Raw genomic sequence first — 25,043 nt, 5'->3', positions numbered from 1 at the left:
TATTTTTGACAGCTCTGAACTAGAAAGATGTTTTATTCGGTTTTAATTTTAGACTTTTCTGTATATTTACTTACTCAGTAGGATGAGATTGTGCCTAAACCTCCGGATGGCAAGTGCTTTGAGCACGTTGTGGCAAAGCAATCATTAATGAGTTGTAGTCTGACTAGCAAGAAGTATATCCTGTCTTGTTTTTCTGTGTGTGTCTCAGCCTTACAGGGTACAGTAGTTACCCTGTTTTTCTCATGTCTCTGCTGTCTACCCTTTAAAATCACTGAGTTTCCTTTTTGGGTAATATGTCTGTTTATCAAATTGAAACAAAGTTAGATGTGGCTGAAAGAAATACCTGATTTCTCTTCTCATAACTTCTCTTTAAACCGCGATACAGCTACATTCGAAGCTGCACAGTTTGAGTCTCCTTTGAAATAATAGTTGAATTATATCTTGGTGTTGTGAATTGACAATGAATATAAATAATATTATAACGAAGGTGAAGGCAATACTGAATAGCACCACAAGATGTCATTCAAACAGTTTGCGGTATAGAATGAAGTGTTCACAGCAAAACTCAGGATTCTGTAATTTCCTGCTGGAGAAGAGCCAAATCTAGAGTAAAATGAACTCCAACTGCAGCGTGTACTCATTGCCATTGTAGCTTTCATGTTATATGGCTCTGACATCAATTTACAGTTCCTTTTTAAGTGTTAAATTCAAATTTGTTTAGGGTTTCTGCAATTGCTTGAGCTAAAATAAACCAATGTATTTTAAGGATTTTGCAACACCAGTAAAACCTGATTTTTTCTGGGGGGATCTTCATTAGGACTTCATTACTATGCAAGTGCAAAGACCAGTTAGTTGCTCTGTTAGTGCAAATTTACTATTTTGAACCTGGTAGCATTGATGATATTTTGCACTCTGTGTTGGAACATTTTGCTGAATGTTTTGCTGTACTGCACACAAAAAATCTCTTGGTATGCCATAATTGAAAGTATGTAATCCAGACTGAAGTTTCCTGAAGACTTTGAAGTGCAAGAACAGTAGAATTGATATGGTGTAACTAAAAGCATATAGTAGATTGAAAACTTAAGAACTGCATTATTAAAACTCTTTTAAATGGGACGTTTGTTACTTCTGTTGTGGTTCTGTAGCAGGTGGTTTCATGATGTCCGAACTAATGAAGCTTGTTTCCTCCCCTGCAGTGGATTTGCGTTTGATACCTCCTGTATCTTATTCATGCAGTGACCCGGTGCTCTCCCTATATGTGAAGAGCCTCTGTCTCACTGCCAGTTTTTGATTCCTTTTAAAGTTCCTTTCCCTCATTCCAAGGTGATTAAAATAGGTCTCAGGTTTTGGGGTCATACATGCAGAATGGGGAAACATAATATTCTTATTTTCTAGAGGCAAAAGGCTGATAAACTTCAAGGAGTAAAGCTTTTATAGCTAAAGAATCATTGATTGCTTGCTGGGCTTTGGCTGCAATTTTGACATTATTTATGTAATTTATACTGTTTTTTGCAAAGAAAGCATTAGGATTAGTAGGTCACTTCTCAGTAGCTGGATGCACTTGAAATATAGCGAATATTTATCAATTTATGGTTTTTATATTATGGTCGAATAGGAGGTAAATAAATGTGTATCTTACCAAGGTGGAGTAAGCCTTCTCCTATCGATAATAGTTATTCAGAATACTGTAGGTGCAGTGGCAAATGATTTGCCACAGACGATATGGACTAGTGTTTCTGTGCAGATTAAATGATCGTTGCACTTGAAGTTTTAGGGTAGTTCCTAGGGAAGATGAGGGAACAGAGAGACTTACCACTAGCATAGCTGGATTAAAATTTAGTGACATACTTTTATGCCTGGCCTATTTGGTTTTGTAAAGGAGGGTAATATTACTCAGCAGTCTGAAATCCTAGACTTATTCTAGGCAAGAGGCTAGTTTTTGTGACTAAGCGTGCACTAGCAAGAATACGACACTCTTAGATTTGTGAATGGTCAGGTGGATGATTTCTGGGAAGGTGTTTCACCTCTTCTTGCAGTTGCAGAAAACAGGCCCAGAGAGACAATGTGTTTATTCTTTGTAAAAATTTTTTGCACCTACCACGGTTGGGACCGTTACTGTCTTGCTTAATGTAACTCAATATTTTCCATTAACTATCAGATTAGGCTTCTTTAAGCGCAGTTCTGCTACTGCAGGAATAGAGTTTATATTTCAGTGATCTGTAATACGCGCCTAACTCCCTAGGCTAAAATTAGTCTCAAAATTTGAGGAGGAGAGAGGAAAAATTATTGATGCAGCTGGATAGTTGCTTAAGCTTTCCTGAGCTGCTAGCAAGTGGATATAAATGGTAAAGACATTTGTTTAACTTTGTATACTGAAGAATTGGCACTTTGGAATAACTAATGAACGTAGAAACATGGACAACACTGTGAGGCTTGCATTTATAATTTCTATTTTAAAGGGTTTTGCTTAAGGAATCAAAATTTCCTCAAATCTTCTTAATGCTCAGAAGATGAAAATATTGCTGTACTGTACCATAAACTATATTGTGAAAGACTGAAAAGTATTTGCCTTTATCATTGTTAGCAGAGGCTGCTGATAAACATTGTTTTTGAAGGGAAATGACCTTTGAAATCTACGCAGAGTATTTGTTTTTAGAAGTTAAAACAGCAAGGGAGTGGGTCTCCTGTTAAACAATAAGTAGATTTGGTTTTTTTTTTTTTTTTTTTTGTGTAGACCTCAGTCTCAGTAGGCAAGCTTAGCTGACTGCGTTCTTTAATTTTTTTGTTTTTGTAAAAATACTTAAAAGGATGGAACAAAATTTGACAATGCTGGGTAAAATAAATGAGGCTTCTTGCACTATTAAATCTGTTCTTAAAGGGGGGAGCTTTGATGTTACGCTGAAACCATATCTGAGTGTAGAAGAAAAAGGGCTTGCTGCTGCTGCTGATCCATATGCATGCATGGAGCAATATTTTACTCTGTAAGTATTTAATGCTTGCTAATTCTAGATTGTAATTTAGATTAGAAAAGTAAGACTTTTTAAAAATTACAACAGTTGATGTAGAAACCAATTTCCAAACTAATTCATCTAGAACTTCTAGTTTCCTAGGTTTTTTAAAAATCATTATTTTCCCTTGCTGCTTTGCTCTTAGAAGAGCAAGGTTGGCTGTAAGCAGGTCTTAATCTCTTCCTATCTCCAGTTTATATCTTTTCTGTTAACATTTCAGAATGATTTTATTTATAGTATATGGTGAAATATTTTCTATAAGCAGTTAGAAGTACATTTCATCCTTGAACACTTTCTTCTTTATCTTGTCTAGTAATGCCTAATGTGTCTTAAATTCAACTACTCCCCCCTTCCTTTCCTCTTTTTTTCTTTTCTTTTCTTTTTCTTTTTTTTTTTGGCACTAAGAACTTATCTTTCTGTGACTGCCTGCTTTTGTCATTTCCAACTGCTGGGAGCTAGTTTTCAGCAGAATGTTTGGTGGTTAGTGTCTGTGAGTGTGAACTTGAATTTTGTGCCGTGTAACTTCATCCATTTTTGTTACTCTGTCCTGTAGGTCAAAACTCTATTTCCAAATTTTTCTACCTTGTGATTTGCAAATTTGGTTGACATATTCTCATTTTTTCATTTTATGCTAAGTATTTTCGTTAGCAACTATAGTCCCAAAGTTGATTCTTAAGCAGCTTCTCTGTAGTCTAATGCTATCCATTCAATATATCTTTTTAAAATGTCTTTAGTCAGATCTTTATCCATTTAAAATTTTTTCATTAAACTTTAATTTTCATATGAAGTAGAAAATATACCGTATGTTGTTCTGAAGTCAGAAATAGTTAGACCAGCTGATCTTCTTTGTTTAGAAAATTAACTTTTAAAAAATAGTTGCTTGGTTGGTTGTGCCAAGGAACTGAAGCATCCTCCTACCAATCACATGATGAACTAGATGATCACAATTTAGTAATATTATTCTATACTTTACCTTTTGCTGCTTTTTCCATCTCAATTTCTGCATGAGTAGATGAAATGGTATTAAGAAACAGGAAGTAGGAACACAGGAGTGGGAACAGCTTTCTAGATCAAGTCCAGTCTTCTACCTGTCTTTGGCAACTGTGTTGCATAGTTCTTTTTACAAACTAAGTTTGAAAATTAAAGATTAAAACTTAAGTAGAACACAATAGAAGTTTTGGAAATGTCTGTATCCAGCTAAAGGAAAGCCTCGAGTGAGGTGTTTCAAGCTAATCTAAAAGAACTGAGAACGGTTGCGTACGTAGTCTGTGAGGAATAGGAAGAAAGGGAGAGAGAAGAACATGGGTAAAGTGAATTGCCAAAAATTAAATCAAGTTAGCCTTTCTAAAAATTACAAACAGAACTTCGGATAAAGTTTAAAAAAAAAAAAAAGAAAGCAAATGGTTAAAGATGTTTAGATATGACCCTACAACAACAAATCTTTGATTTCTGACATCTAAAATAAGGATTCAGAACTGAGGAAAAAATGCAGAGTGGCTAAAAATGAATTTGAGTATAGAAGTGAACCTTAGCACATCTGAAATAAAATCAGAAAATGGAGAGCTTAATGCAGAGGGAGATGCATTTTTATTCCAGGAGTTGGAGGAGGAGGAGGAGGAGATGGAAGAAGATACATGAAATCATGGCTTAGTGTTGGTTATTTTTAACAAATTTGTCAACTTGGGATGGTATTACAAGAACAGAGTACACAAGATGTTACTGCTTGTATTTGGGAAATAAAGGACAAGTACAGACATATTAGACTGGCTTCAACAGTATGCAAAAGTTCAGAACAAATTTGGATGGAAGGTCTAATTTAAAGGACAGAAGCAAAAGTGCAAGAAAAAAAAAAAATCAAGAATACAAGATAGACCAGATAGTTCTTTCAACGTTTCCAGTAATAACAGTAAAAAGTTTTTAGCGGTGTGAAGCGGACAAATTAAGAGTGGTTCTCAGTTATGTTTGGGAAAAGATGCTGAAGCAGGCAAGGAAGTGGAATGGCTCCACTTAAAAACAAACAAACAACAAAAAACCACACATAGTACTTAAGTGTGCAGTTAAGTGAAGCCAGTACTCATGACAGGCCATCTCTATTAGGATATTCAAGTATTTCATGAAACGCTTATTTTTTTAAAAAGTGTTTAGATTTCACTTGAAGTTACATGCAAGTATCTGCTTTCTGGAGTTTTGCATGTTTTGCTTTTGGCTTATTAGGAAAAAACATTCTTTTTTTCCTCTGGTTGTAACTCTGTTTTTGTGGGTGTGTTCTAACGCGTGGGGGCAACGTGGATCCCCTGTGAGGGGGAAAGAAACATAGAAGCAACAGTGGGTCTAAGGATAAAAGAAACGAATGAATTTGACCTGCTTCAGAGAAAAAGATTCCTTAATCCACAGTTATAGAATGTGATGAAATACTAATTCTTGCCCATTAGAGTAACTGTCCCTTTTAAGTAGGAAAAATGCTATTTAATCCTTTATGAAGGAATGGATGGCAACATTTTGTCTCTTTAAAATTAATTCTGGTTTTTTTTTGGTTTAAACTTTCTTCCTCCCCCCTCCCCTCTTGATCTCAGATTGTTAGTATGGTGATAAATTAGAATGCTTTTAAAATTTTCTGTTCACCTCTGAAGTCCTTGCTCTTGCTTTCCGTATTGTCTTTCAACATTTGAGAGTTCACAGGGTCTGTACACTTGGAATGTTTTTCAAGTTCTTTGGAATTTTGCAGATATCTTTTTGTGGGTCATTTTGCTGTTTTGCATTTTTAATATACTTAAAAGCAATACAGAATTTTATAAAAGGCAGTTTCTTCAAAATCTGTCTTGCAGTTTTTTTTTAGGAGTCTACAAATGCAGTTGACCTACATGAATAGATTGTGATCTCTTTGCTGTCTAAAAAGCCAAGCAAAGTTAGGCTGTTGATTAGAGATTGCTAATGAGAAGCTGCATCTGTGAGAAGACATCATTATCAAGTTAATATTTTCATGTCAGAATGCTGCTTCATCTGTAAAAAGTATTTGGACATTATATGTGTGTAACCACGCGGCTGTCTTAATCTTACGGACTGTAGAATAGGTGTGCTACAGACCTGAGGTTTTTCATTCTGAAGACAGTGGATAGAAATCTACAAACTGGAAAGACTGATGGAGAGAGGTAATACAGTATGTTCTTAATTACCGTTGAAATTCAGACCGTACTGAAAACCTGCTATCAGGCAACCTGCTATCGGGCTTTTCAGTCATTTACGTAAGTCGATATTATATTCTAACACAAATACGTCAATGTCAGGCTATTACATCTGGCACTCTTTGAAAAAAAGGTGAATGAATGATCAGTTCAAATTGAACTGTTCTGTTGCCTCAAGACTTCAACCTTCCAGCTGAGGGTTCACCTTATAGTGGATTAGAGTTGCAAGTGTTTGCATTATTGTTGGAATCTGATGGATTCTGTTACTAAATACTTCATTATTTTAGCCAGAATGTTAACAAATAAAATTTAAAAATGGACAAGAAGGGGCAGTGCTTCATCTTAAGTTGCTGAAGTGGTTTGAAAATATAAAAATGGTATTATGTTTTTCTTATATTTTTCCTAATTGATACTTTTCTATATTCCTACCATAGAAATGAAGACCTAAAGCAAATGTTGGAAAGCAGTAAAGATTCTGCAAAGCTGGATGCTATGAAAAGGATTGTTGGGGTATGTGATTTTTTTCTTCCTGCTTGGATGTGAATACTTTTTTTACTTTACAAATCCTGTACTAAGTCAGCATTTGAATTTCTAAATGGTGTTTAAAAGCTATGGTGAAGTACTTGATTTGAATTTTTATAATGAAATTTGTATTTAAAAGTATATAATTGCACATGTTTTGATGATAACTGTGTAACAATGCCAATATGCCTGTAAGCCGTCTTCAGTACGGAGGCAATAAAGTCAATATGTTAAGTAAGAGATGATTCCTACAGAAGTTTCTGTTATAATCTTAGTTCAGCAGTTGGGAAGCTACAGAAATTTGGTGGAATAAAATGACAAATTGCATTTAATATGCTTTTACTGTTTTTGATTATATAAGGTAATTTTTTTAATTAAAGGGAGCATATTGTTTAAGCATTTGTTTAATTAGCAGTACATGTACACAGTTCACCCAAAATGCTTGATCAGACAGGCTTTAACGCTATTATGTGTTGAAGTCTATAGGCTGAGTACTATGAAGAGGATTAAGCCCCTTTATTTCTTCTTAAAAGTGTTTAGAAAATATTGTTGTGGAAAGCTCTTCAGTGAGCACTTAACTTGTTCCTTTGGGACTTCTGCAGTTGCTTTCTCTGGTTGTTCCTTCAGTCTTCTGTGTTTTTATTCTGTTTTTTTAAAATATGAATCATTCTTCTCTGAGAATTTACTTAAGTGAGTGGGTACAGGTGACTGGATTTTGACTCGTGCTTGGACGCTCTTGCAACCGGGGGGGGAAATCTTCATATTTTTATATATATGTGTGTGTATATTTATATATGTGTATATACACACACGTGTATATTTCTGTGTGTCTATTTGTGTGTTTTTATCAGGGAAGTAAAGACTTAAATTAGGTCAGCTCTAAACTTCAAAGCTTTACTAGATTGATCTTCACTAATAACGTGCTTCGTTAATGGCTATTTCTTGCTCGTTATTAAACTTTGCTGCTACATAGTCAATGCAGTTAATTCTTGACAGTCATATCTTAAATTACCTGTGAATATATAATGCCATGGAGCTGGGGATATATAGTTGATGGTCTTAGGTGGAGGTGGTCAGGCTCAAGACTCTTGCAGTAAGGAAAGCTAGAATTGAATTGAGAATCTTCTTTCTCCTGCTCCCCCGTTCCCAGCTCAAGATTATCTCCTTCTATTAGATGTTTGTGGTTCTAGACAGTTCCCAACCCTTGGCCTCTCTCCCTGTGCTAGCACAGTGCAATTCTGGATGAGGGAGTAACTTTCACAGGCTGTACCAGGCACCTTCTGTTGCTTGTATCTTCTTTTTCTTTGCTTAGCTGCTGCTTCTTTTCTTAAAGCAAAAGCAGCCTTTTTCCAGCTCTTAGAGTTGGCCACCGTTTGACTGTCGCTGAGTTGTTTATAGTTCTGGGGCCTCTGTTTTGTCCGTTCCACGTTATCAAAGTATTTGTTGTTTTCCCATACTTAGTCTGTGCATCATGACAAGAGGCACCTGGTACCAAGCTCTGGTTCACCTAACAAGTTAACAACAAGCTTTATAGGCCAGGACTGGGACTTTGCACGATTAGCATAAGGCCTGTAGCATTGGTTATGTTGTTCTTACTGAGCCACTGAGCACAAAGATGCTTCTTTGTTGTTTATCAGTTATGCTGTATTAGTGTGCTTATGGTTGAGTTCAAAATAAGCTAATATTAATCAAATCCTGGTTAGTATGCTTCTGCTCTTTTGGGGAAGCAACAGGCTGCTGCTTAGGCTACGCGATGAATCATTCTCTGTTCTTTTCCAAGCTGCAGACCCCATCAACTGAGACATCCCTTGAAATGCTGGGAGTCCGATGATCTTTATTTCTGTACTGGCAGAACGTAGATCTGTGTCGGTAATCTCCAAGTGGGCGACGCAGTGGTTTCTGTGTGAAGCTTGTCTGAATACGTCATGGGTTATGGGGAAAGCTTTTCCAGAAAAGTGGACTTCTATTCACTGATCAAACTCTAGCAGGGCTCGAGATACGTTAATGTCCTTTCTGAAAAATGTCTCTAATCCTGACATCTGCGGAGTGGCCATCTGGACCTCCAGTCATATTTTTATGAAACAGCATGTTAATACAAAGGCTTCCAGAAATTATGTAGTTGTTACACAGTAGTTTAGTGCTCACTCTGCCATGTGCAAATGTTTGAGATCCGCTTCAGACAGCCTAAGTGCATGGCTGAGGAGAGTGAGTGGCTGGTTCACAACACTCACAGTGTAAATATACATGTACATTATCACTTAAGATGATGAAAAGATGGTAGTATATTTTATATATTGTAGAATGTAGGTGGAAATATGCATATGGTTTCTTCTCCCATATCCCTTTTCTTTGGAGCCCCAGAGAAAAGGGAACACATCTCATGTTATATGAAGCAGAAGAATAATGCGTGCACTGGCTTTATAATTATACATGAACGTTGAGGGTAGGTGGAACATATGTGTTGCTAACACTCTTGCAAAGGTTTTAATTCTCTGGATTTGAGTTCCTGGGGGAACATCCAGTGTGAGTGTCATATGAATAACACCTTGACAGAGCATAGTTACTGTTCGGCATAATTCTTTCCTCTTTAATCTGAATAAGGGCAAACAGTACTTCAGTTCTGCCAGATGTTGTATGTTACTAAAGGAAGCAGGTTTGACAGGTAGGGGAAAGGGAGGATGATGACAAAAGACCTGTAGAGCAGCTAGAAAGAGGTCAGGATGAGTGAGTTCTCATGGATGGGTTGTGTTTTCCAGAGGTAAAAGGCTTCCTTTAGCCTTGTAATTTGAGGAAGAAGGAGCTCCAATGTCAGAGTATTGTTTAACATGCCTCACATGAATATTCATTCATGCTACTTTTATATATGGAAAAAGCTGTCCAAACCAATAATTTCCGTACTCTTTTAGTAGACTTCAAGAGGTTGAACCTTTGTTCTTCATATAGGTGCAGGGAAAAGTATCAGGAGAACACTTTTTATAGCTAGTTGTGCTGCTTCTTCCCCTTGTAAGCTGGGTTGCAAAGTCTCCGCTGGAGAGAAGGAAATTCATTACAAACAAACAAATCTGTCCTGCAGACAAGGACTGTTAAGCATATCATTTACAACATAATTTCAAGTATAGGAGTAGTTTCTTGTTGATCTTTTCACTTCCTGTCTTGTATGAAGCTGTTTAAGGCTACCTAACTAAAAATACATGTGGTTTTAGTGTGATCAAATAACAAGTGGTGATTTTTAAGTTAGTAAATTATTTTATATACTTTTGGCTTACCTGCATAAAAACTTCTTTCTTGCTTACATATCATAAAATAATCCCAGTCTGTGTAAGTTTGGCAGCAATACTACTGGCTTAGAAATAAATTTGAAGTATATACAGTACTAAGTGCATTTGACTATATACCTGAAAATGGTATCTGATATTTCTTTTTGAGACCTGCTACTGACATTACAACAACCGAGGTATTTTTGTTAGCATGTGAAACCTGACCTTTCTGCCCTTCTAAACTTCTCGTCTAGGAAAAATCCCAGCAGAATTTCTCTCCTTCAGATTTTCAGGGCATAGATTTATGAAATGAATTCATGTGCCTAATATCCCACAGAGAAATTCTTATCTGTGTCTCATTCAGAAAGGAAAATGAAAGGAAAAGCTTAGTGCACCTTGCAATATGCACAATCCACAGGTCCTATATTTTCTATGGACAGAACAGCACACAGACTTGTGGACAAATGTAGTATGTCTTGCAGAATGAAAGTTCCTGCTTGAGCAGGAGCTTTAGGTGTATAAGACTTAGCACAGCTGGAGAACGTCCAGGAGTGGCAGCAAAATTGACACAATAGACTTTAGTCTTGGAGAGGACCGTTATGTTCTTCCAGGTTAATGATCCACGGTCTAAGAAGGATTTACACTAATCATTATGACTTAATGAGTCAAAATACACCCTTTTAAAAGACCCTAAATACATATCTACATGGTACACTGGAGCTGTTATGGTTGGTCAGTTGAATAATGCAAGTAACGCATAGATTCCCCTGTTAGGGTGTAACACTGTGATTGTAATTTAAATTAAAGAATCATTCTTATTTTTGAATAATTTAACTTCTGTTGCATCAAAATGTGATGATGATAATATGCTGTTCTGTGATGCTTTTCTTCAGTGCATCTTGTTACGAAGTTCTGCTTGATTCTGGTCATTTTGAAACTGGTATTTTGTATAAAGACCCTAATCCTGATAGCAGTAGTTTCATTTAGATTCTTAATTAAAAATCTCAGAAAACCAAACGATACCATTTACTCTTAGTTTGTGTCACTTCCTGTGCTTAAATGCAACTGCAAAAAATAAAATTTAAGATGTTAATTCTATTAAAATAGAATGTTATGTTGGATAGCTGGTCTTAAACTCTTTCAAATGCTCAGTGATAGTTTACACTTCAACCCCCCCCTTTTTTTTTTAGCTTCTCTTTTTCTATCCTGTTCCTAACAGGCAGTTTGTCAATGTTTCACATTTTCTTTTCTTGCCTTTGCTGCATGAGATCCAAGTTCCTTATGCTTAATATGTTTTACCAGTAAGATACATATTCCTAACTCACACCTCTCATGTATGAAGTTTGATCAGCTATACAATCTTGAACAATGGTGAAGATATGAGATAGTTATGAAAAATAGCGATTACCTTTGCAAATATTTGTATTCCTGTGTTGGACCCCTGCATATTTGATTGTCTTTTTGACCTCTTGTCCTCTCCAGTTAGCTTGATGTTTGGCTGACTGCATCCTGGCCTTGTCCATAGCAGGGGCTGTTCTATTCTGAATGAGTTCATATTCAGCAGCATCATAACTTAAAAATGTGTATCATATTAATGCAAACATTCTGGGTTTTGCAACCTGCATGAGAGTTATTGGCAGACATATTGCTGTAACTTTGATCTAAGAGAGGAGGGAGTTGTATACTTGAAGTATGTGTTGAAGTATTTTATCCCTTTTATGTACTTGACTCTTATAAATAGCTTCCTTCTTTAAAGCTGTTTATGCAAGGGATGAAGCTTAACTGTGTTTTGTTATTCATGTGCTCTTTATTGGGAGAACAATGTTACTTCCATTGCTGTATCCCCTACCTTCAGATGTTTCTATGGAATTAAATACGAAAACTTCTTCCTTTTAAGCAAGAAAATCACAGTAGGAGATGGACTGATTTTGCTTTTATCTTTGTTCTTTTTTGTTCTGTATAAACACTTCAGCAAGGTCTTTTGTATTTAACTTGTTATGGAAACTAACCTTGTTTTGTTTTTGATTTAAGTGTGATGTCTATTTGATATTGATTTTTTTTTTTTTAGTTCTGTTGCACACTAAAATCGTATTTGTGGGAGGCGAACAGGACTTCAAAACGTATACAACTTGTCCTGTAATCCTGGTTTGAATTAAGCTTGCTCCTTTTTGCAAGCAGGTCTCTAAGCTGAAAGTGTTTCTTTTTTTTTCAGGAAGGCAGCTCCCAGAAAGGAGTGGTGTGAAGCTTTTGGAATAAGCAAGTTCTTTGTTTGTCTTAAAGTCATTTTAAAAACATTTAAAATGGTTTGCAATGTGATATGATAAGTCCATTGTTTCTCTACCTTATTACTGGTCTGCATTCAGAGATTTTGTCCTATAGTTAGCATTCCATGAAGCTTGGCTGTTACCAAAAATAAAAGAATTTATTGTCGGTTTTACATAGAAACAGAGAAGAAATGCAGATCTGGAATAATGCCTCTCTTTAAAAACTAAATTTATTTATTTATTTTTTAGATGATTGCAAAGGGAAAAAATGCTTCTGAGCTGTTTCCTGCTGTTGTGAAGAATGTTGCCAGTAAAAATATTGAGGTATTCTTATGGCTCATTAAATATAGTGTTATGGAAGATCCTTGCTTATGAAAATTGTATCTAATTGTATCTGTGACTTCATCAAACCATAAAATATCTGACTTTTTTAAACTAGAACTTCTCAAGGTTTAAATTCAGTGACAGTATTATGGAAATAGTTTAACGTATAAGTAAAGGACACCTACTGATTATTTGGTTTGAGCGAATAGTAATTTTTATTTATGTACAAAAACACAGGGAAATAAATTTGAAAGCATCTGTTGCAGATCAGGGTTGAGAGGCAAAGGTGGGGAAAAAAAACTGCTAGTTGTGTGTTACGCTCCTTCTAAAAAGAGTGTGTTTCAGGATTAGGTTTACCAAAATGAGATCATTTTAACAGAGTTAAAGAAGTTCCTGTAAGAATTCATGATCATGCAAAATGTGATATGACAAATCAAGTGTGTTTAAAGTAATATTTTGTTCCACAAAATTTGTGTTGCTTCTTTATTTTTATACACACACACACACACACACACACACACACACACACAAAATTATATATAAAACCAAACTGTCAATGTGAATGCCTGTGATTAAAGAGATTCTGAGATTTGAAAGCTACCTTTTTGTAATCTTCTCTAAAGGACATGGTTATTGAGATAAAAATAAGTCCCATCTAGAGCTGAGAAGAAACTTTTGCTTTGATGCATTGTAAGTCCAGATCTTTGAGTTACTTTTATTTGAGTGTCTGACAAGATGTGGAGATTCAAAAAGCAAAACCCTACACACAGCTTGCCCATACATTAAAAACTCTTGTATTTTACTGCTAATATTTACAGTAAAGAGGATGGATCTAATATGTTTTTTGGCTAAGCATTAGTATGCTCGCCACTCTATGAAGATGTATGGAAAAATATCCAAAAGATAAACTGGCTAAAAAAAATGAAGGATTTTAGCAGGGAGTCCCGTTTGCTATCCCACTGTGAGTGGCACGGTGCCAAAATTCTCCTTCATATGTTCACTTCATATGTTAAGATTACTCATTTACTTTGTATAAAGAATTATGAAAGGAGTAAAATGAAGAAGGGACATATTGGAGAATCATCAAACTTGCTGTAAAAGCAGCTGATGAAATAGCTGGGTCCGAATCATCTGTAATAGGAGTTAATTTCTGGAAACTCAAGTTGCTTAACTGAGTTTATTCAACTTGCACTAAATTGCCTGATTTCTGTTTAATTAGTAGGAGACCTACTTAACAGATATTTTCAGAACTTCCATGGATGAAATGCTAGCAGAAACATGACTTTTTCTTTCTGGCTGTATGCTATCCTTTTTATTTTAGCAGTATACCTGTTATTTTTTGCCCCAGCATTAGGGGTTAGACACACAAGGTAGCTTGCTTCATAGCTTTTTCCTCATAGGAAGGCAAGAAAAAAACCTATCTTGGATTAGAGAGAATTCAACTAATTTCCAGGAAGTTCAAGTTAAGAATGGAGCCGACATTCAACTATGATGTGTTTAAGTCCACAGGCTTACTAGGTGGCTTGAGAAACTGAAAAGTAGCATCTGTATTAGAAAGTTGTACAATGAGAAGTTTTATAAACAAATAATAAATGTGTTACTCTAATGTTCACTGCTCTTACTACATGCTATCAACTCTAGTGCAGAGGTGCCAGAGTTATAGTTGCCTTGACAAATGAAAATCTGAATGAAACGTCGCAGTTATAAATTTGCAAGTCTGGACTGCATAGTGACCAACAAGTGGCAGTTTGTATGCTTGCTCGGCTATCTTCAACTTAATTAGCTATATCCTACTGCACAGCAACATAATTTTGGAAAAATGCAGGGAACAATTGTTTGAAACAATGCATTTTAAGAGGACAGGTTAAATAATTGCATACTCAAATTCTTTCTTCCGCTCCTGGAAAACATATATTTCAGCCTTCTGGATTCTATGAATGTGAACAAAAAATTGCTTTTTTCATGGCTTATGCCATGGAAGATTGTATTTCCTGCAATAATGACACCAGCAAACCCCTACCTCTCCCTGTGGTGTTGCAATACAGTAGGTCACTGACATGTCTATTTTCTTCTTTATATTACATTGATGGACAGGCATAGGCAAGTTAGACTTCAACTTTAAAAAAGTTGTTCTTATTTAGCTACTACTTTAAAACATTGTTTTGCTTTTTCCGTTTTTTGAAACAATGTATATATTTTGCTGAGACCAAATACACAGCTCTGGCAAGTTGATGTTTGGGGATGCAAAGATGGCAAGACCAGAGTCCTTCAGAACTTGCTATATTTAAGTATTTTTTTAAAGGCATTGTGAATACATTTTTAATAATAGGTGATGAAAGGTGCAGAGAATTATATTTATTATTTTAATTTAAGATAGGGACTAGTGGAACTAATCAAATATATTATTTCCCCTTTACCTTAAGTTAAATTTTACATACTATAGGCCCAGTTTTGAATTGTTCAAAACAACGACCAAAAAGGAGTGCCTTGAAAAGTATTCCTGAAAAGAATGCGTATGAAATTATTGATCTTGAATGCTATTATCTAGCAGAAAAACTGTCCCCATTTGTATTTTATAGGCCTTTTTGTTTTGTTTTAAAACAAATGGATAATTGAGTTCACATGTCTTCATTCATATGGTGGTTAAAGTTCACTCATAACTTATTTTTCTGCAGTTTGGCACTAACATATGCTTGTGGGAGGCACAAGCTCTGTGGGAGGTATGCTTTTTCTTTTAAACTGAAAAGATATCGGGGCATTCAGAAAAGACAGTTGACAGTGGACTGGAGATAGTCCAGCAGAGGGCGACAAAGATGACTGGAGCATCTCTCCTATGAAGAAAGGCTGAGAGAGCTGGACCTGTTCAGTCTGGAGAAGAGAAGACTTGAGAGGCGATCTCATCAATGTGTACAAGTATCTGAAGGGAGGGTGTCGAGATGATGAGGCCAGTCTCTTCTCTGTGGTGCCCAGTGACAGGACAAGAGGCAATGGGCAGAAACTGAAGCACAGGAAGTTCCGTCTAAACCTAAGGAAAAACTTCTTTGCTGTGAGGGTGACAGAGCACTGGAACAGGTTGCCTGGAGAGGTAGTGGAGTCTCCTTCCCTGGAGATATTCAAAACCCGTCTGGATGTGCTCTAGAGGAAATATGCTCTAGGTGACCCTGCTTGAGCAGGGAGGTTGGACTAGGTGATCTCCAGAGGTCCCTTCCAACCCCAACCATTCTGTGATTCTGTAATTTTTCTCCTTTATCAAGGTTGGTAGGATGATAAATTTGGTTCAAAATATAACTACCCTCAGAGTCAACCAGTTAGCGCTTCTGGCTCCAGATACCTTTATCATGATCCAGTTTTAAGCGTAGTTTTGAAATTACTAGAAATTATTTGGAATGGATTAAGTCAGATTCGTAGCACGTTAATCCTGATGCTGTTTTATGAATTTGTTTTGCCAGTTTTTTTGCACACTCTATAAGAATTCTTTAAAAAAAAAAAAAAACTTGTCTGCACAAATCACTATGATGCTGTAGCATAAAATGCATTAGTTCATCTAAGTGACTTTCCTGCCCAGAAATGGCTGCTGTTTTCTTTTAACCGTGCTTAATGCCCTGATAGAGGGAAATGGAGGTGAAGAAGCAGTAGAACACGTTCATTTGCCTTAAGAGAAGCAAAGGGCATCTTATTGTTTACAGAAGTGCCTTGTGATTTTTTTAGTTTTATAAGTACACACTGCCCTCAACTTGATTATGTGCATCATGTCATTGGATGGTAAGGATACAAAAAGTGACCTAATAAGCAATTGGTGGTGTAGAACAAAAATAAGTCTTGGTCAATAACTCATGGAGTTTGATGTGCTTATATTGATAAACTAATTAAACAGATCTGCCTGTGTTCCTCGAGCCTAATGTGCCCCTGTTATGATTAGTTTTATAGAAAGGAGCATTTTAACATTGAATGAAGGTAAATGATAAAAGAACAGCATAGTCACGAAGCCCTAAGTGCTTCCATTTCTAGTCACAGAGTGGTTTCAAGGAAAGGAGGCTTTCTTTGCACACCTGCAGTCATTCAGTGCATAGGCCTCTTGTGGTCAGTGTTGATTGCTGCTTGTCTGTAGCTGAACAACAAATAATTTGGGGTGGTGTAACCTTCTGTGATTTAATATTATGCTTTTTGCCAGAACTGGCACAAAGATGCATCTTCTGATAGTGACGGTAATTATAGCACAGCTGTAGTTGAGGGTCTTTCAGAGTTTCCATTATAAACCTCAATAGTCAGTTTACAACTCAAATGTGAAAAACGCGTTCAATGCTTGCTTGACGCACAGTGGCCATGAGGGGGTAAAGTGAATTAAATCGAAAGCTCCCCTCCCCCCAAATCATATTGAGATTTTTTTAATCTTTGAACGTTGCATCCTTTGTAACAAGCTGATGAGTGACTGCATCTTTTGAATGCTTGTAGTCAGGCGAAGGTGTATCTAATACCCTTGTCTTTTGTACAAGACATAGGCGGAAGTGCTCTTTTAATTAAAGTTAAATAGTGTAAGTTACCAACCCTTCAGCTGGAAGTTATATTCCCTTTTGAATGTATTAAGGCAATTGACTTTGAGTTTTAGAGTGAAGTAAAATGGGCCTGCTGAAATCCTTGGCAGTTGCAGTTTAGCCTAATCTGTGTTATTTTGTTAAGAGTGGATTAGCAATGCTCATGTGGTCAGTTGCCATGTGGCAACTTCTTAATTATTCAAATCTTTATTTACTAGTATATAATACAAAGTTGTGCTATGTATTATTAGTCTTACTCTAACCATATCCTTAATTAGGTAATTTGTAGCACCTCGAGTATTTTTATTAAAAGGTTTACAGTAAGTCATAAGACATTTGAGAAGTCCCTTTTGATATTATCAAGCATGTGACTACTCCAGTGATGTATTAACTCTTCCATTTCTTCGAAGAATAGAATATTGATGATGTGCAATCTAGAGCTCAGTTTTATAGAATTCCAAAACTTTCTGATAGTGATGTTTTCTGTGTCTTTGTTTTCAGATAAAAAAGCTTGTGTATGTTTATCTGATGCGTTATGCAGAAGAGCAGCAAGATCTGGCGTTGTTGTCCATCAGTACTTTTCAGCGTGCTTTAAAAGTGAGTACATTTTAAATAGCATTTCATGGAGAATTCTGAGGCAGTATCACAAAAATGAAAAGATTTGTGCAAGAGTAATCTGGTAAACTAAAGCATGTATGTATCTGCATGTGGTAAAGCAGTCTCAGGTTACCATGTCATTCACACAAAGTTTTTTTTGTTCTGCCTCAAACCCTATGAAGCAGCTAAGCCTGCTTGAAGTAGAACTGTTTCACTTTTGAATGTTTGTAGTCAGGCGAAGGTGTATCTAATACCCTTGTCTTTTGTACAAGACATAGGCGGAAGTGCCCTTTTAATTAAAGTTAAATAGTAAGGCACTCACTAAAGTAAGGCAGCTGATTAGTGTATGTAGAGTGGAGACCTAGTTGTTAACCATGAACCATTTGTGTTTCTTCTAGTTTCTGTTGCTCGTAAGTATCTTTTTACACAAATGGAACATAAGGAAAACTGTAATACCTACATTAAAATATTCAATATGTTGTGCACGTTACTGTTCATTAAAAGTACTACAGAAATAGCATTTTGTACTGTTTCTTTTGAGATTCATGGGGAATGGGATTAAAGCGCAAAAGCTAAGATCGCCTTTGAAATGTGACTATGGAGAGTTAGAAAGATTTATTAATTCTCTGCTGTTAAGTTTGGCCAGTTTTTTTTAAATAAAAAAGGGTTTTCTTTTCCCCTGCACCTTGTAAGTTTATTAAGTTTATAATTAATTTCTGTCATATAACTGATCCAGACCTCACCTCTTGTCAGAAAGTGTATTGCAATCAGAGCACCAACTGTGCAACACCAGGAGCATCCCACAACTGACTAAAGCATTCTTCCACTTTCCTTCTACCTTTTATTTCAATGTCATATGTACTACATGTTTACCATCTGTGGCTCTCCTTAAAAGCTGAAATTCAGCTGAACTTTTATCTTATGTCTTTAATGAGATCTGTGTACCGGGAACGTGTCTCTGGTAAAACTTTTTAAAAGTTGTGGAAAGCAGAAATAAAAGGAAAGGGGATAACTCAGAGTTGTGGCTGTGAGTAACTCAGAAGTGGTGGTGCAGCAAGGACATAGAATCTAAGCTTGAGGTTTTGGAGCAACTAAGAAAGTTATTAAACCTACCATAAAAGATAACCAAGTGTAATTCTTTCTATTCATTTTTGCACCATTGTGCTTCCAGCTTTGTAATAAATAATGTAACTCTAGGCTTTGTTATTTGTGGGATCCTCCCTCCCTCCCTCCCCCCCCCCCCCAGCCAAGTGAACTTGCTAGGCTTTTTTAAACTTGTGTGATTGGAGAGGAGCTTTGGCAACTCTGATGAACACAAGACTATTTCCAAAAAAACCCCAGTTAAATTAAGTGGTTTCACCATCCAGGTACTCGCTGCCCAGAAGCTGCTGCAGTTTAGGAATTTTTGGTCATTAAGTAATAACATTTCAAAAACCTGTGTTGTCAACACTCAGGCCTTGAAAGAAATGCTGTTTGAGCAGTGCCCTTCTGGCAGGTAGCACACTGAATTAATGCAGCCACAACTTCAGTTTGCTAGATTTTAGTGGATTTAGTGTTTGATTAAGCACTGTTTTTTCCATGTATCCTAAACATACGGTTAATGGATGCCTCCATGTGCCGATGTTTTGTGCTGTTGTTGGATCTCCAAGCTAACCCTAGCGTTATAAAGGAGAGCGGAGAACTGGGAGCAAAGAAAGGTGGGAAGTAGAAGAGAGTCTCAAAACGTTAAGCTTAAAAATTGTACGTGTTCTTAACAAAACCCATTTTGTTACCTGCTTTAGATTATGTTTTGCAGTAAAGAGCAAAATGGATGCGTGGTTAGGAAGAACTTGAGTAGGAGTGTCACAGCAAAGAAACACATAGTCTTCTACTTATTGCCTCAATTTTATTGCTTAAATGTATCAGGTGTGTCTTTCAGAATACCTGCATTCTACTTGGATTGCAAAAAATACTTCAGATTAAAAAAGACTTAATATTTCATTTAATAGTCCCATCATTTTCATATTTCACTTGAGTAAGTGCACTATGTTAATGCTTGTCAAATTTTCATAATGTTTGCTTTTTTTCCTCCCCTCCCCTGACCCTGACCTGGTTGATGAAAGTTTCCTCTGTGAAGTTTGTGCGTTTTCATGTCCATGTGGCCTTAAACTGAAAGTCTGACTGATAGTATAAAAGGGGAAAAAGGTATTTAGGTGATTTAATGTGCTCTCTCTAATTAGCGTAAACACTATAGAGGATTTAATAATGCATTTCCACACTATCTTTTCTTTCTTTTTTTGTCTCCCTTTCCCTCCCATTTTTTAGGATCCTAATCAGTTAATCCGTGCAAGTGCTTTAAGAGTTTTATCCAGTATCCGTGTGCCAATTATTGTTCCTATTATGATGCTTGCTATTAAGGAAGCTTCTTCTGATTTATCTCCTTATGTGAGGAAGAATGCAGCCCATGCAATCCAAAAACTATACAGGTAAGTAATTCTCACATGTGTTGAAAAGCAGTTTTAAAAATCATTATAGTCTTTGTTTAATAATACAGTGAGACAAGTTAAGGGGTGTATGTATTTTTACATATAAATGATATATACATATGTATATGTATATAAATATGTATGTATATATAGCTCTCTGACCTATTTCTGAAAAAGTAAAGAGAATATATAGACATTCAGTCACCCAACTGATTTTGTGAGAATTCAGGCACTTTGGAATTTTTTTCTCCCCCATTTACTACAGTAAATGTTTTCATATGCTTTTCTCTGGCAGTTAAGATCAAGACTGTCTGCTGCCTTCTACTTGTGTGAAATGGAGATGCTGAGTACTTTGAGTTGTGTTTTTTTTTTTTAAATCATTACTGTCTGTTTATAATGTCTTCTTGTAAATACCACTCTATTTTTCTTGAATATGATTCTTTACCATATAGTAAGCATTACATTTTTCTGTCGTCCTTTGCTTTCCATGGTATTGTTGTAATATTCTTGTAAAATAGATGCTTTGATTTATAATTGTAGCATTTTGATATAGTTATGGCACCTATGAAAAATATCTGAAAGAAAATGATTAAAATTTTTGTTTGAGAGTTGGATCCACCTTAATGTAAGAATGAATTCCAAACCACTTCAAAACAGTCTGTTTGCGAGAATAACTGGAGGTGGTGTTACAGTTCGGCAAGGGAGGTGGTGTTACAGTTCGGCAAGGGGATGTCCCTTACAAATAGTACAAGGGTAATAAATGTCATTTGCTAGCTCTTTTTTTTTTTTTTTTTTTTTTGTTCTTCTCTCCCTTCAGTAGCAAGTGATATGGCCAAACTATATTGTTACTGGCACAAAACGTACAAAGTGGCCTATGTTTATGTTGGATTAAAGTGGCTAGGAAAGTGAAGGCTTTGAAATGATGAACTGGATTCTTAGCTTAAGAGTAGGCCTGAGTTGGTTTAGTTTCGAGTTTGATTTCTTCAGTTGAGGTTAATTGTAAGACTAATTATGTGATTTCATCCTGGTTTAGTATATCTTAGTGGTTTTACTGCATTTAAACCCTACAAGTGCAGAGGCCAAATGCCCTTTTATCGAAATACTCTGAAGATGCTTTTGTTGGTCATCTTTTCTGCTTTCCCTTTTCAGAACAGATAGGTTCAACGTAGCAGCTTGTGCTTGATGCAACCGGCTGGTTACTTATTTGCATTAGTAGTCTTCCTGTATTGTCAGCATAGTTCATATTTCATAGCTTTAGGTATTGGTCATGGTTTTCATTTTCCCATTTTGTTTTTTATTTTTAAAGAGATAGAGAGCTTATTATACCCTATTAAAACTTAGTGTGTGGTGTGTCAGTTTTCACTTACCATATATGTAACAGGTATGCTTGTTTATATTATTGTGGGAAGTTTGTGTCTGAAGAGAGTAACACAAACTATAAACAGGTACAAAAGAGAAACTTGTATACTACCTTTTGCTTTTAATATTCCAGTTACTGTCATCTGCACAGCAACTATTTTGATGGATTTTCTGAGAATCCAAAATTTCTGTGTTTAGCTTCTATGTCTTTCTTCCTGAAGGTACGCAGTCCAACTGGACAAATGAATATAAACTAGTAGAAATTTTATCTATGCAATTCCAGCTCATCTTCCTCTTCCTTCTTCAGAAGTTCTTGTTATGGCAGAGGTGGGTAGTGGCTTACTCAGCTGGAGACAATAGCACCTATACCTTTCCAGCTCAGAGAAGGGCATTCCATTCTGCTACTAATTTCCCTTTTCTTTTGCCTGTGGCCCTTTAGTGGGAAACACATACATATGCACAATACAGATTCCCCAGTAACTGGCTTAGACACACAGTCTGTCCAGTAACTGGCTCTGGGTCCTCAGCCTCCCTGTTTGGTGGCACCTGCTTATATGAGCCCCCTAGGCCCACAGTCCCACTCCAGTTGCTACAGACCCCCTCACTCAGGCACACATGCATACTCCTTCCCTCCCTAACACCCCACACACATTATGGATCCCCCAGTCACTGGCCTAAACACTTGGTCTATACAGTAACTGGCCCTGGATCCACACTTTCCCTAGCTGCTAGCGCTGGGACACGTGAACTTCCGAGGCCGGCACCCCCACTCCAGCTGCTGGTACAGACTCCCCTTGCACACACCCATACACACACTGTGGATCCCTCCTGTAACTGGGCTTAGATGTTCAGACTAGCTGGTTGCCTCCCACATGCGTGCACACACACACATATAGGCAGGTCTCCCCTGTTTGTCAACCCCTGTACCTTACAGTCTCAGTCCTTGGCCTGGGCCCACAGTCTCTCCAGTAGCTAAATCCACTGGTTTTCTCACTCAAACACATATGGAGTCCAGACCTAGGGCCACTTCAATACCTGGCTCCCAAGTCAACTAGTCAAGCTTGAGATTCGCTAGTGACCACACGCTGACGTATGTACCCTCACTCGTTCTGGCTGCTGGCACCACAGGCACATGGGTCCCTGTGACTCTGATCTGGCTCCACTTGCTGGCACTTAGACCTTCATACATACAGAAGAGAGGCCCCCACACTCAAAAGAATAGTTAGAAATGAACTTTAATATGAAGACAGGACAGACTGTAGTGATCAGGTTCAGGGTAAGGCCAGGCAAGTGTACTGACCACCAACATGTTTATACCTGAACAGCCACTTTTATCCCTGATCCCCCTGTTTGCCCACATTTGCTCCTCCCTAAACCACCTTGATCTCTCCCTTTCCCTGCCTTTAGTTCCTCCTTTAAACATCCCATAATAAGTCCTGTACAATCCCCAAATGCTTTTCCCTGTATCCCATAAGAAGTCTCATAGCTATGTAGACAGTAGGGCAGCTCAGTCTGAAAGGTGCTCTCTGGAGCCTTTCCCACTGACTTGCTGTGATGAGTGTCACCCCTGGCTCATGAGGCTTGTGCCTCTCCTGGGACAGCCCTGGGAAAAGCTAGGGCAGGGGCTCCTTTTTTCTGGCTGGGTTAGCCTTTGACTGTAACTTGTATTTTTCTCTATCAGTGGTTCCCGTAGGTATAGGATACCTACGTGATATCAGCTATGTGATATTCTTGCAAATACCTTAGGTGGAAGGTTTATCTCCAACAGCACAGTCTGCAGAAACTGGCCATGCTGCCTTCTAGTTCCCATGAGTTCCTGACTGGAATAAAATGGACCTGCGGCTTTCATAGTAATTCCTGCCTATTTTCCCTTGCTAATGAAAATAGCATTCTATAAAGGTACCCTTAGTGGTTTTGAGGGCCTGTGTATCATTCACAAGAGTTTTCACTTCACACAGACCTCCTAGGCATCATAACAGGAGTTTTCAAACTCTTGTAGTTGCAAACTCCACCTTACCTGGACTAGAATAAACTTCGTCATTAGTTGGGAGTGGAGTCATAACTTAAGTGTCCTTGGTAGAATTTGGGACGTGCTTATAGAAAGCATGTGAACTCTTACTGTCATTCATTCAAAATTTACTCGTACAAATGTCTCTGGTCAAAACCAATGGAATTGGTTTATCACAGGAACGAGGGAGAAAGTATAGCTTTCTGGATCTGTGAAGAAGCAGCAGTACTCAGAACTGATGAACAGGCTGTCAAATTAACCTTGTTAACCTTAACCTTAGCCTTGTTAACAAGGAACAGTTGACTTGCCTGCAAGTAAGAGTCTTTAACTGGCAATTTCAGCAGTCATTTCAGCAGGGATCACAACTGGTAGCTCCACAATTCAATGATAAAAATCACATACTGTTGGCAAGGTCATTTCTTGGCCTCTTTGTAATGAGCAAGAAATGTCAGAACACTCACTCAGTAGTTGGTCAGAATCAGAAATCTGCATGGAGTGGATTTTTGACTTGAAGATCAGTCAACAGTTTCTATACTTCTCTAGGTCTGATTACCCCATCTTCTGAGAGAATCTGAGCAAGAAAAAGTAACAGTTTATTCTAATAGTGCCTGTATGCTCCGTTTACTTCCTGGTTTCCATAACTTCCTTACCTGTCTGATAGTTATGTAGTTCACTTACTGCTCCAGTCAGACTTCTTCAGGCAGGTTCAATACTCCAATCTTCCTTGTGTTCAGTGTCATGGTGTTTGGATGGATGTCTGACCTAAAAGAGCTTGTTCATTAGTGGTTCAATCAATCCTAACAGCATGAAGCGTACATAGCCAAACAGAAAAGATTTCAGGCATAGTGTGAACAACAACATTTGTGCCCAATGCAATCAACATTACCAGGTACATCGGAGTAATTTTTATCATTGAAAATGTCAGGTCTCTTGCTTATTTCACTGTGAGTGCACTTCAAAGCTATTAGTATCTTTTGTCTATCAATAGAGAACTCTACTGTGTCTTTGCACTTTGTCACAGCAGAATTTGGAAAAGGGCTTTTTAACAGCCTGGTCATTGCCATTGATGGATACCGTACTGTTACTAACAGATACCATAATGGGATCAGATCACTCTGAGCTCTTTTGCGTGTTCTGCCTTTTTTTCTCTCCAGGAATGCCACCTTTCTTATCGAAAACATCAGCAAAGAGGAGATGGAGGAGTGAGAATTCAGTTATAAGAGCCCTTACTGAAGATTTTCTTGAGATCACATCCAAAATTTTGACTTAGGTTTTTTTTTTTTTTTAATTTCATAATAAGAAGTTACTTACCTATCTCTTTTTCTTTAAATTTTATGCCAATTTTGAAAATTTAAAGCCAGGTGTGTTAGACTTTTGACTTTTCCTCTAAAGGTTTTGGTCCTCTGCAGAAGATCCATGAAACTCTTGACAAAACCAGGAACTGTAACAAGAGGTTATTGTAAAAATATCTGTGGAAGTATGTGCTGGTGCTTAGCATATGCTAATAGTAGTGGCTTCTAACAAA

The 25,043-nt window shown here is 37.1% G+C and overlaps 1 protein-coding gene across 2 annotated transcripts in view; it reads left to right on the top strand.

The window, feature by feature from the left end:
• Nucleotides 1-25,043, top strand: part of LOC138064474 (AP-3 complex subunit beta-1-like) — a 161,430-nt gene that overhangs the window by 6,368 nt on the left and 130,019 nt on the right. The window contains exons 3-7 of one of the 2 annotated variants that reach the window (XM_068927287.1): nucleotides 2,879-2,981; nucleotides 6,625-6,700; nucleotides 12,483-12,557; nucleotides 17,591-17,686; nucleotides 19,991-20,151. In XM_068927287.1, the coding sequence (XP_068783388.1) occupies nucleotides 2,879-2,981; nucleotides 6,625-6,700; nucleotides 12,483-12,557; nucleotides 17,591-17,686; nucleotides 19,991-20,151 (511 nt within the window). The remainder of the gene's footprint in view (nucleotides 1-2,878; nucleotides 2,982-6,624; nucleotides 6,701-12,482; nucleotides 12,558-17,590; nucleotides 17,687-19,990; nucleotides 20,152-25,043) is intronic. The other variant, XM_068927288.1, reaches the window with a different exon arrangement.

This window comes from Struthio camelus, chromosome Z (genome assembly GCF_040807025.1).
Source record: "Struthio camelus isolate bStrCam1 chromosome Z, bStrCam1.hap1, whole genome shotgun sequence".
Lineage (NCBI taxonomy): Eukaryota > Metazoa > Chordata > Aves > Struthioniformes > Struthionidae > Struthio > Struthio camelus.
Note: the sequence above shows the minus strand (reverse complement) of the source record. Positions and strands in the feature narration are given on the sequence as shown.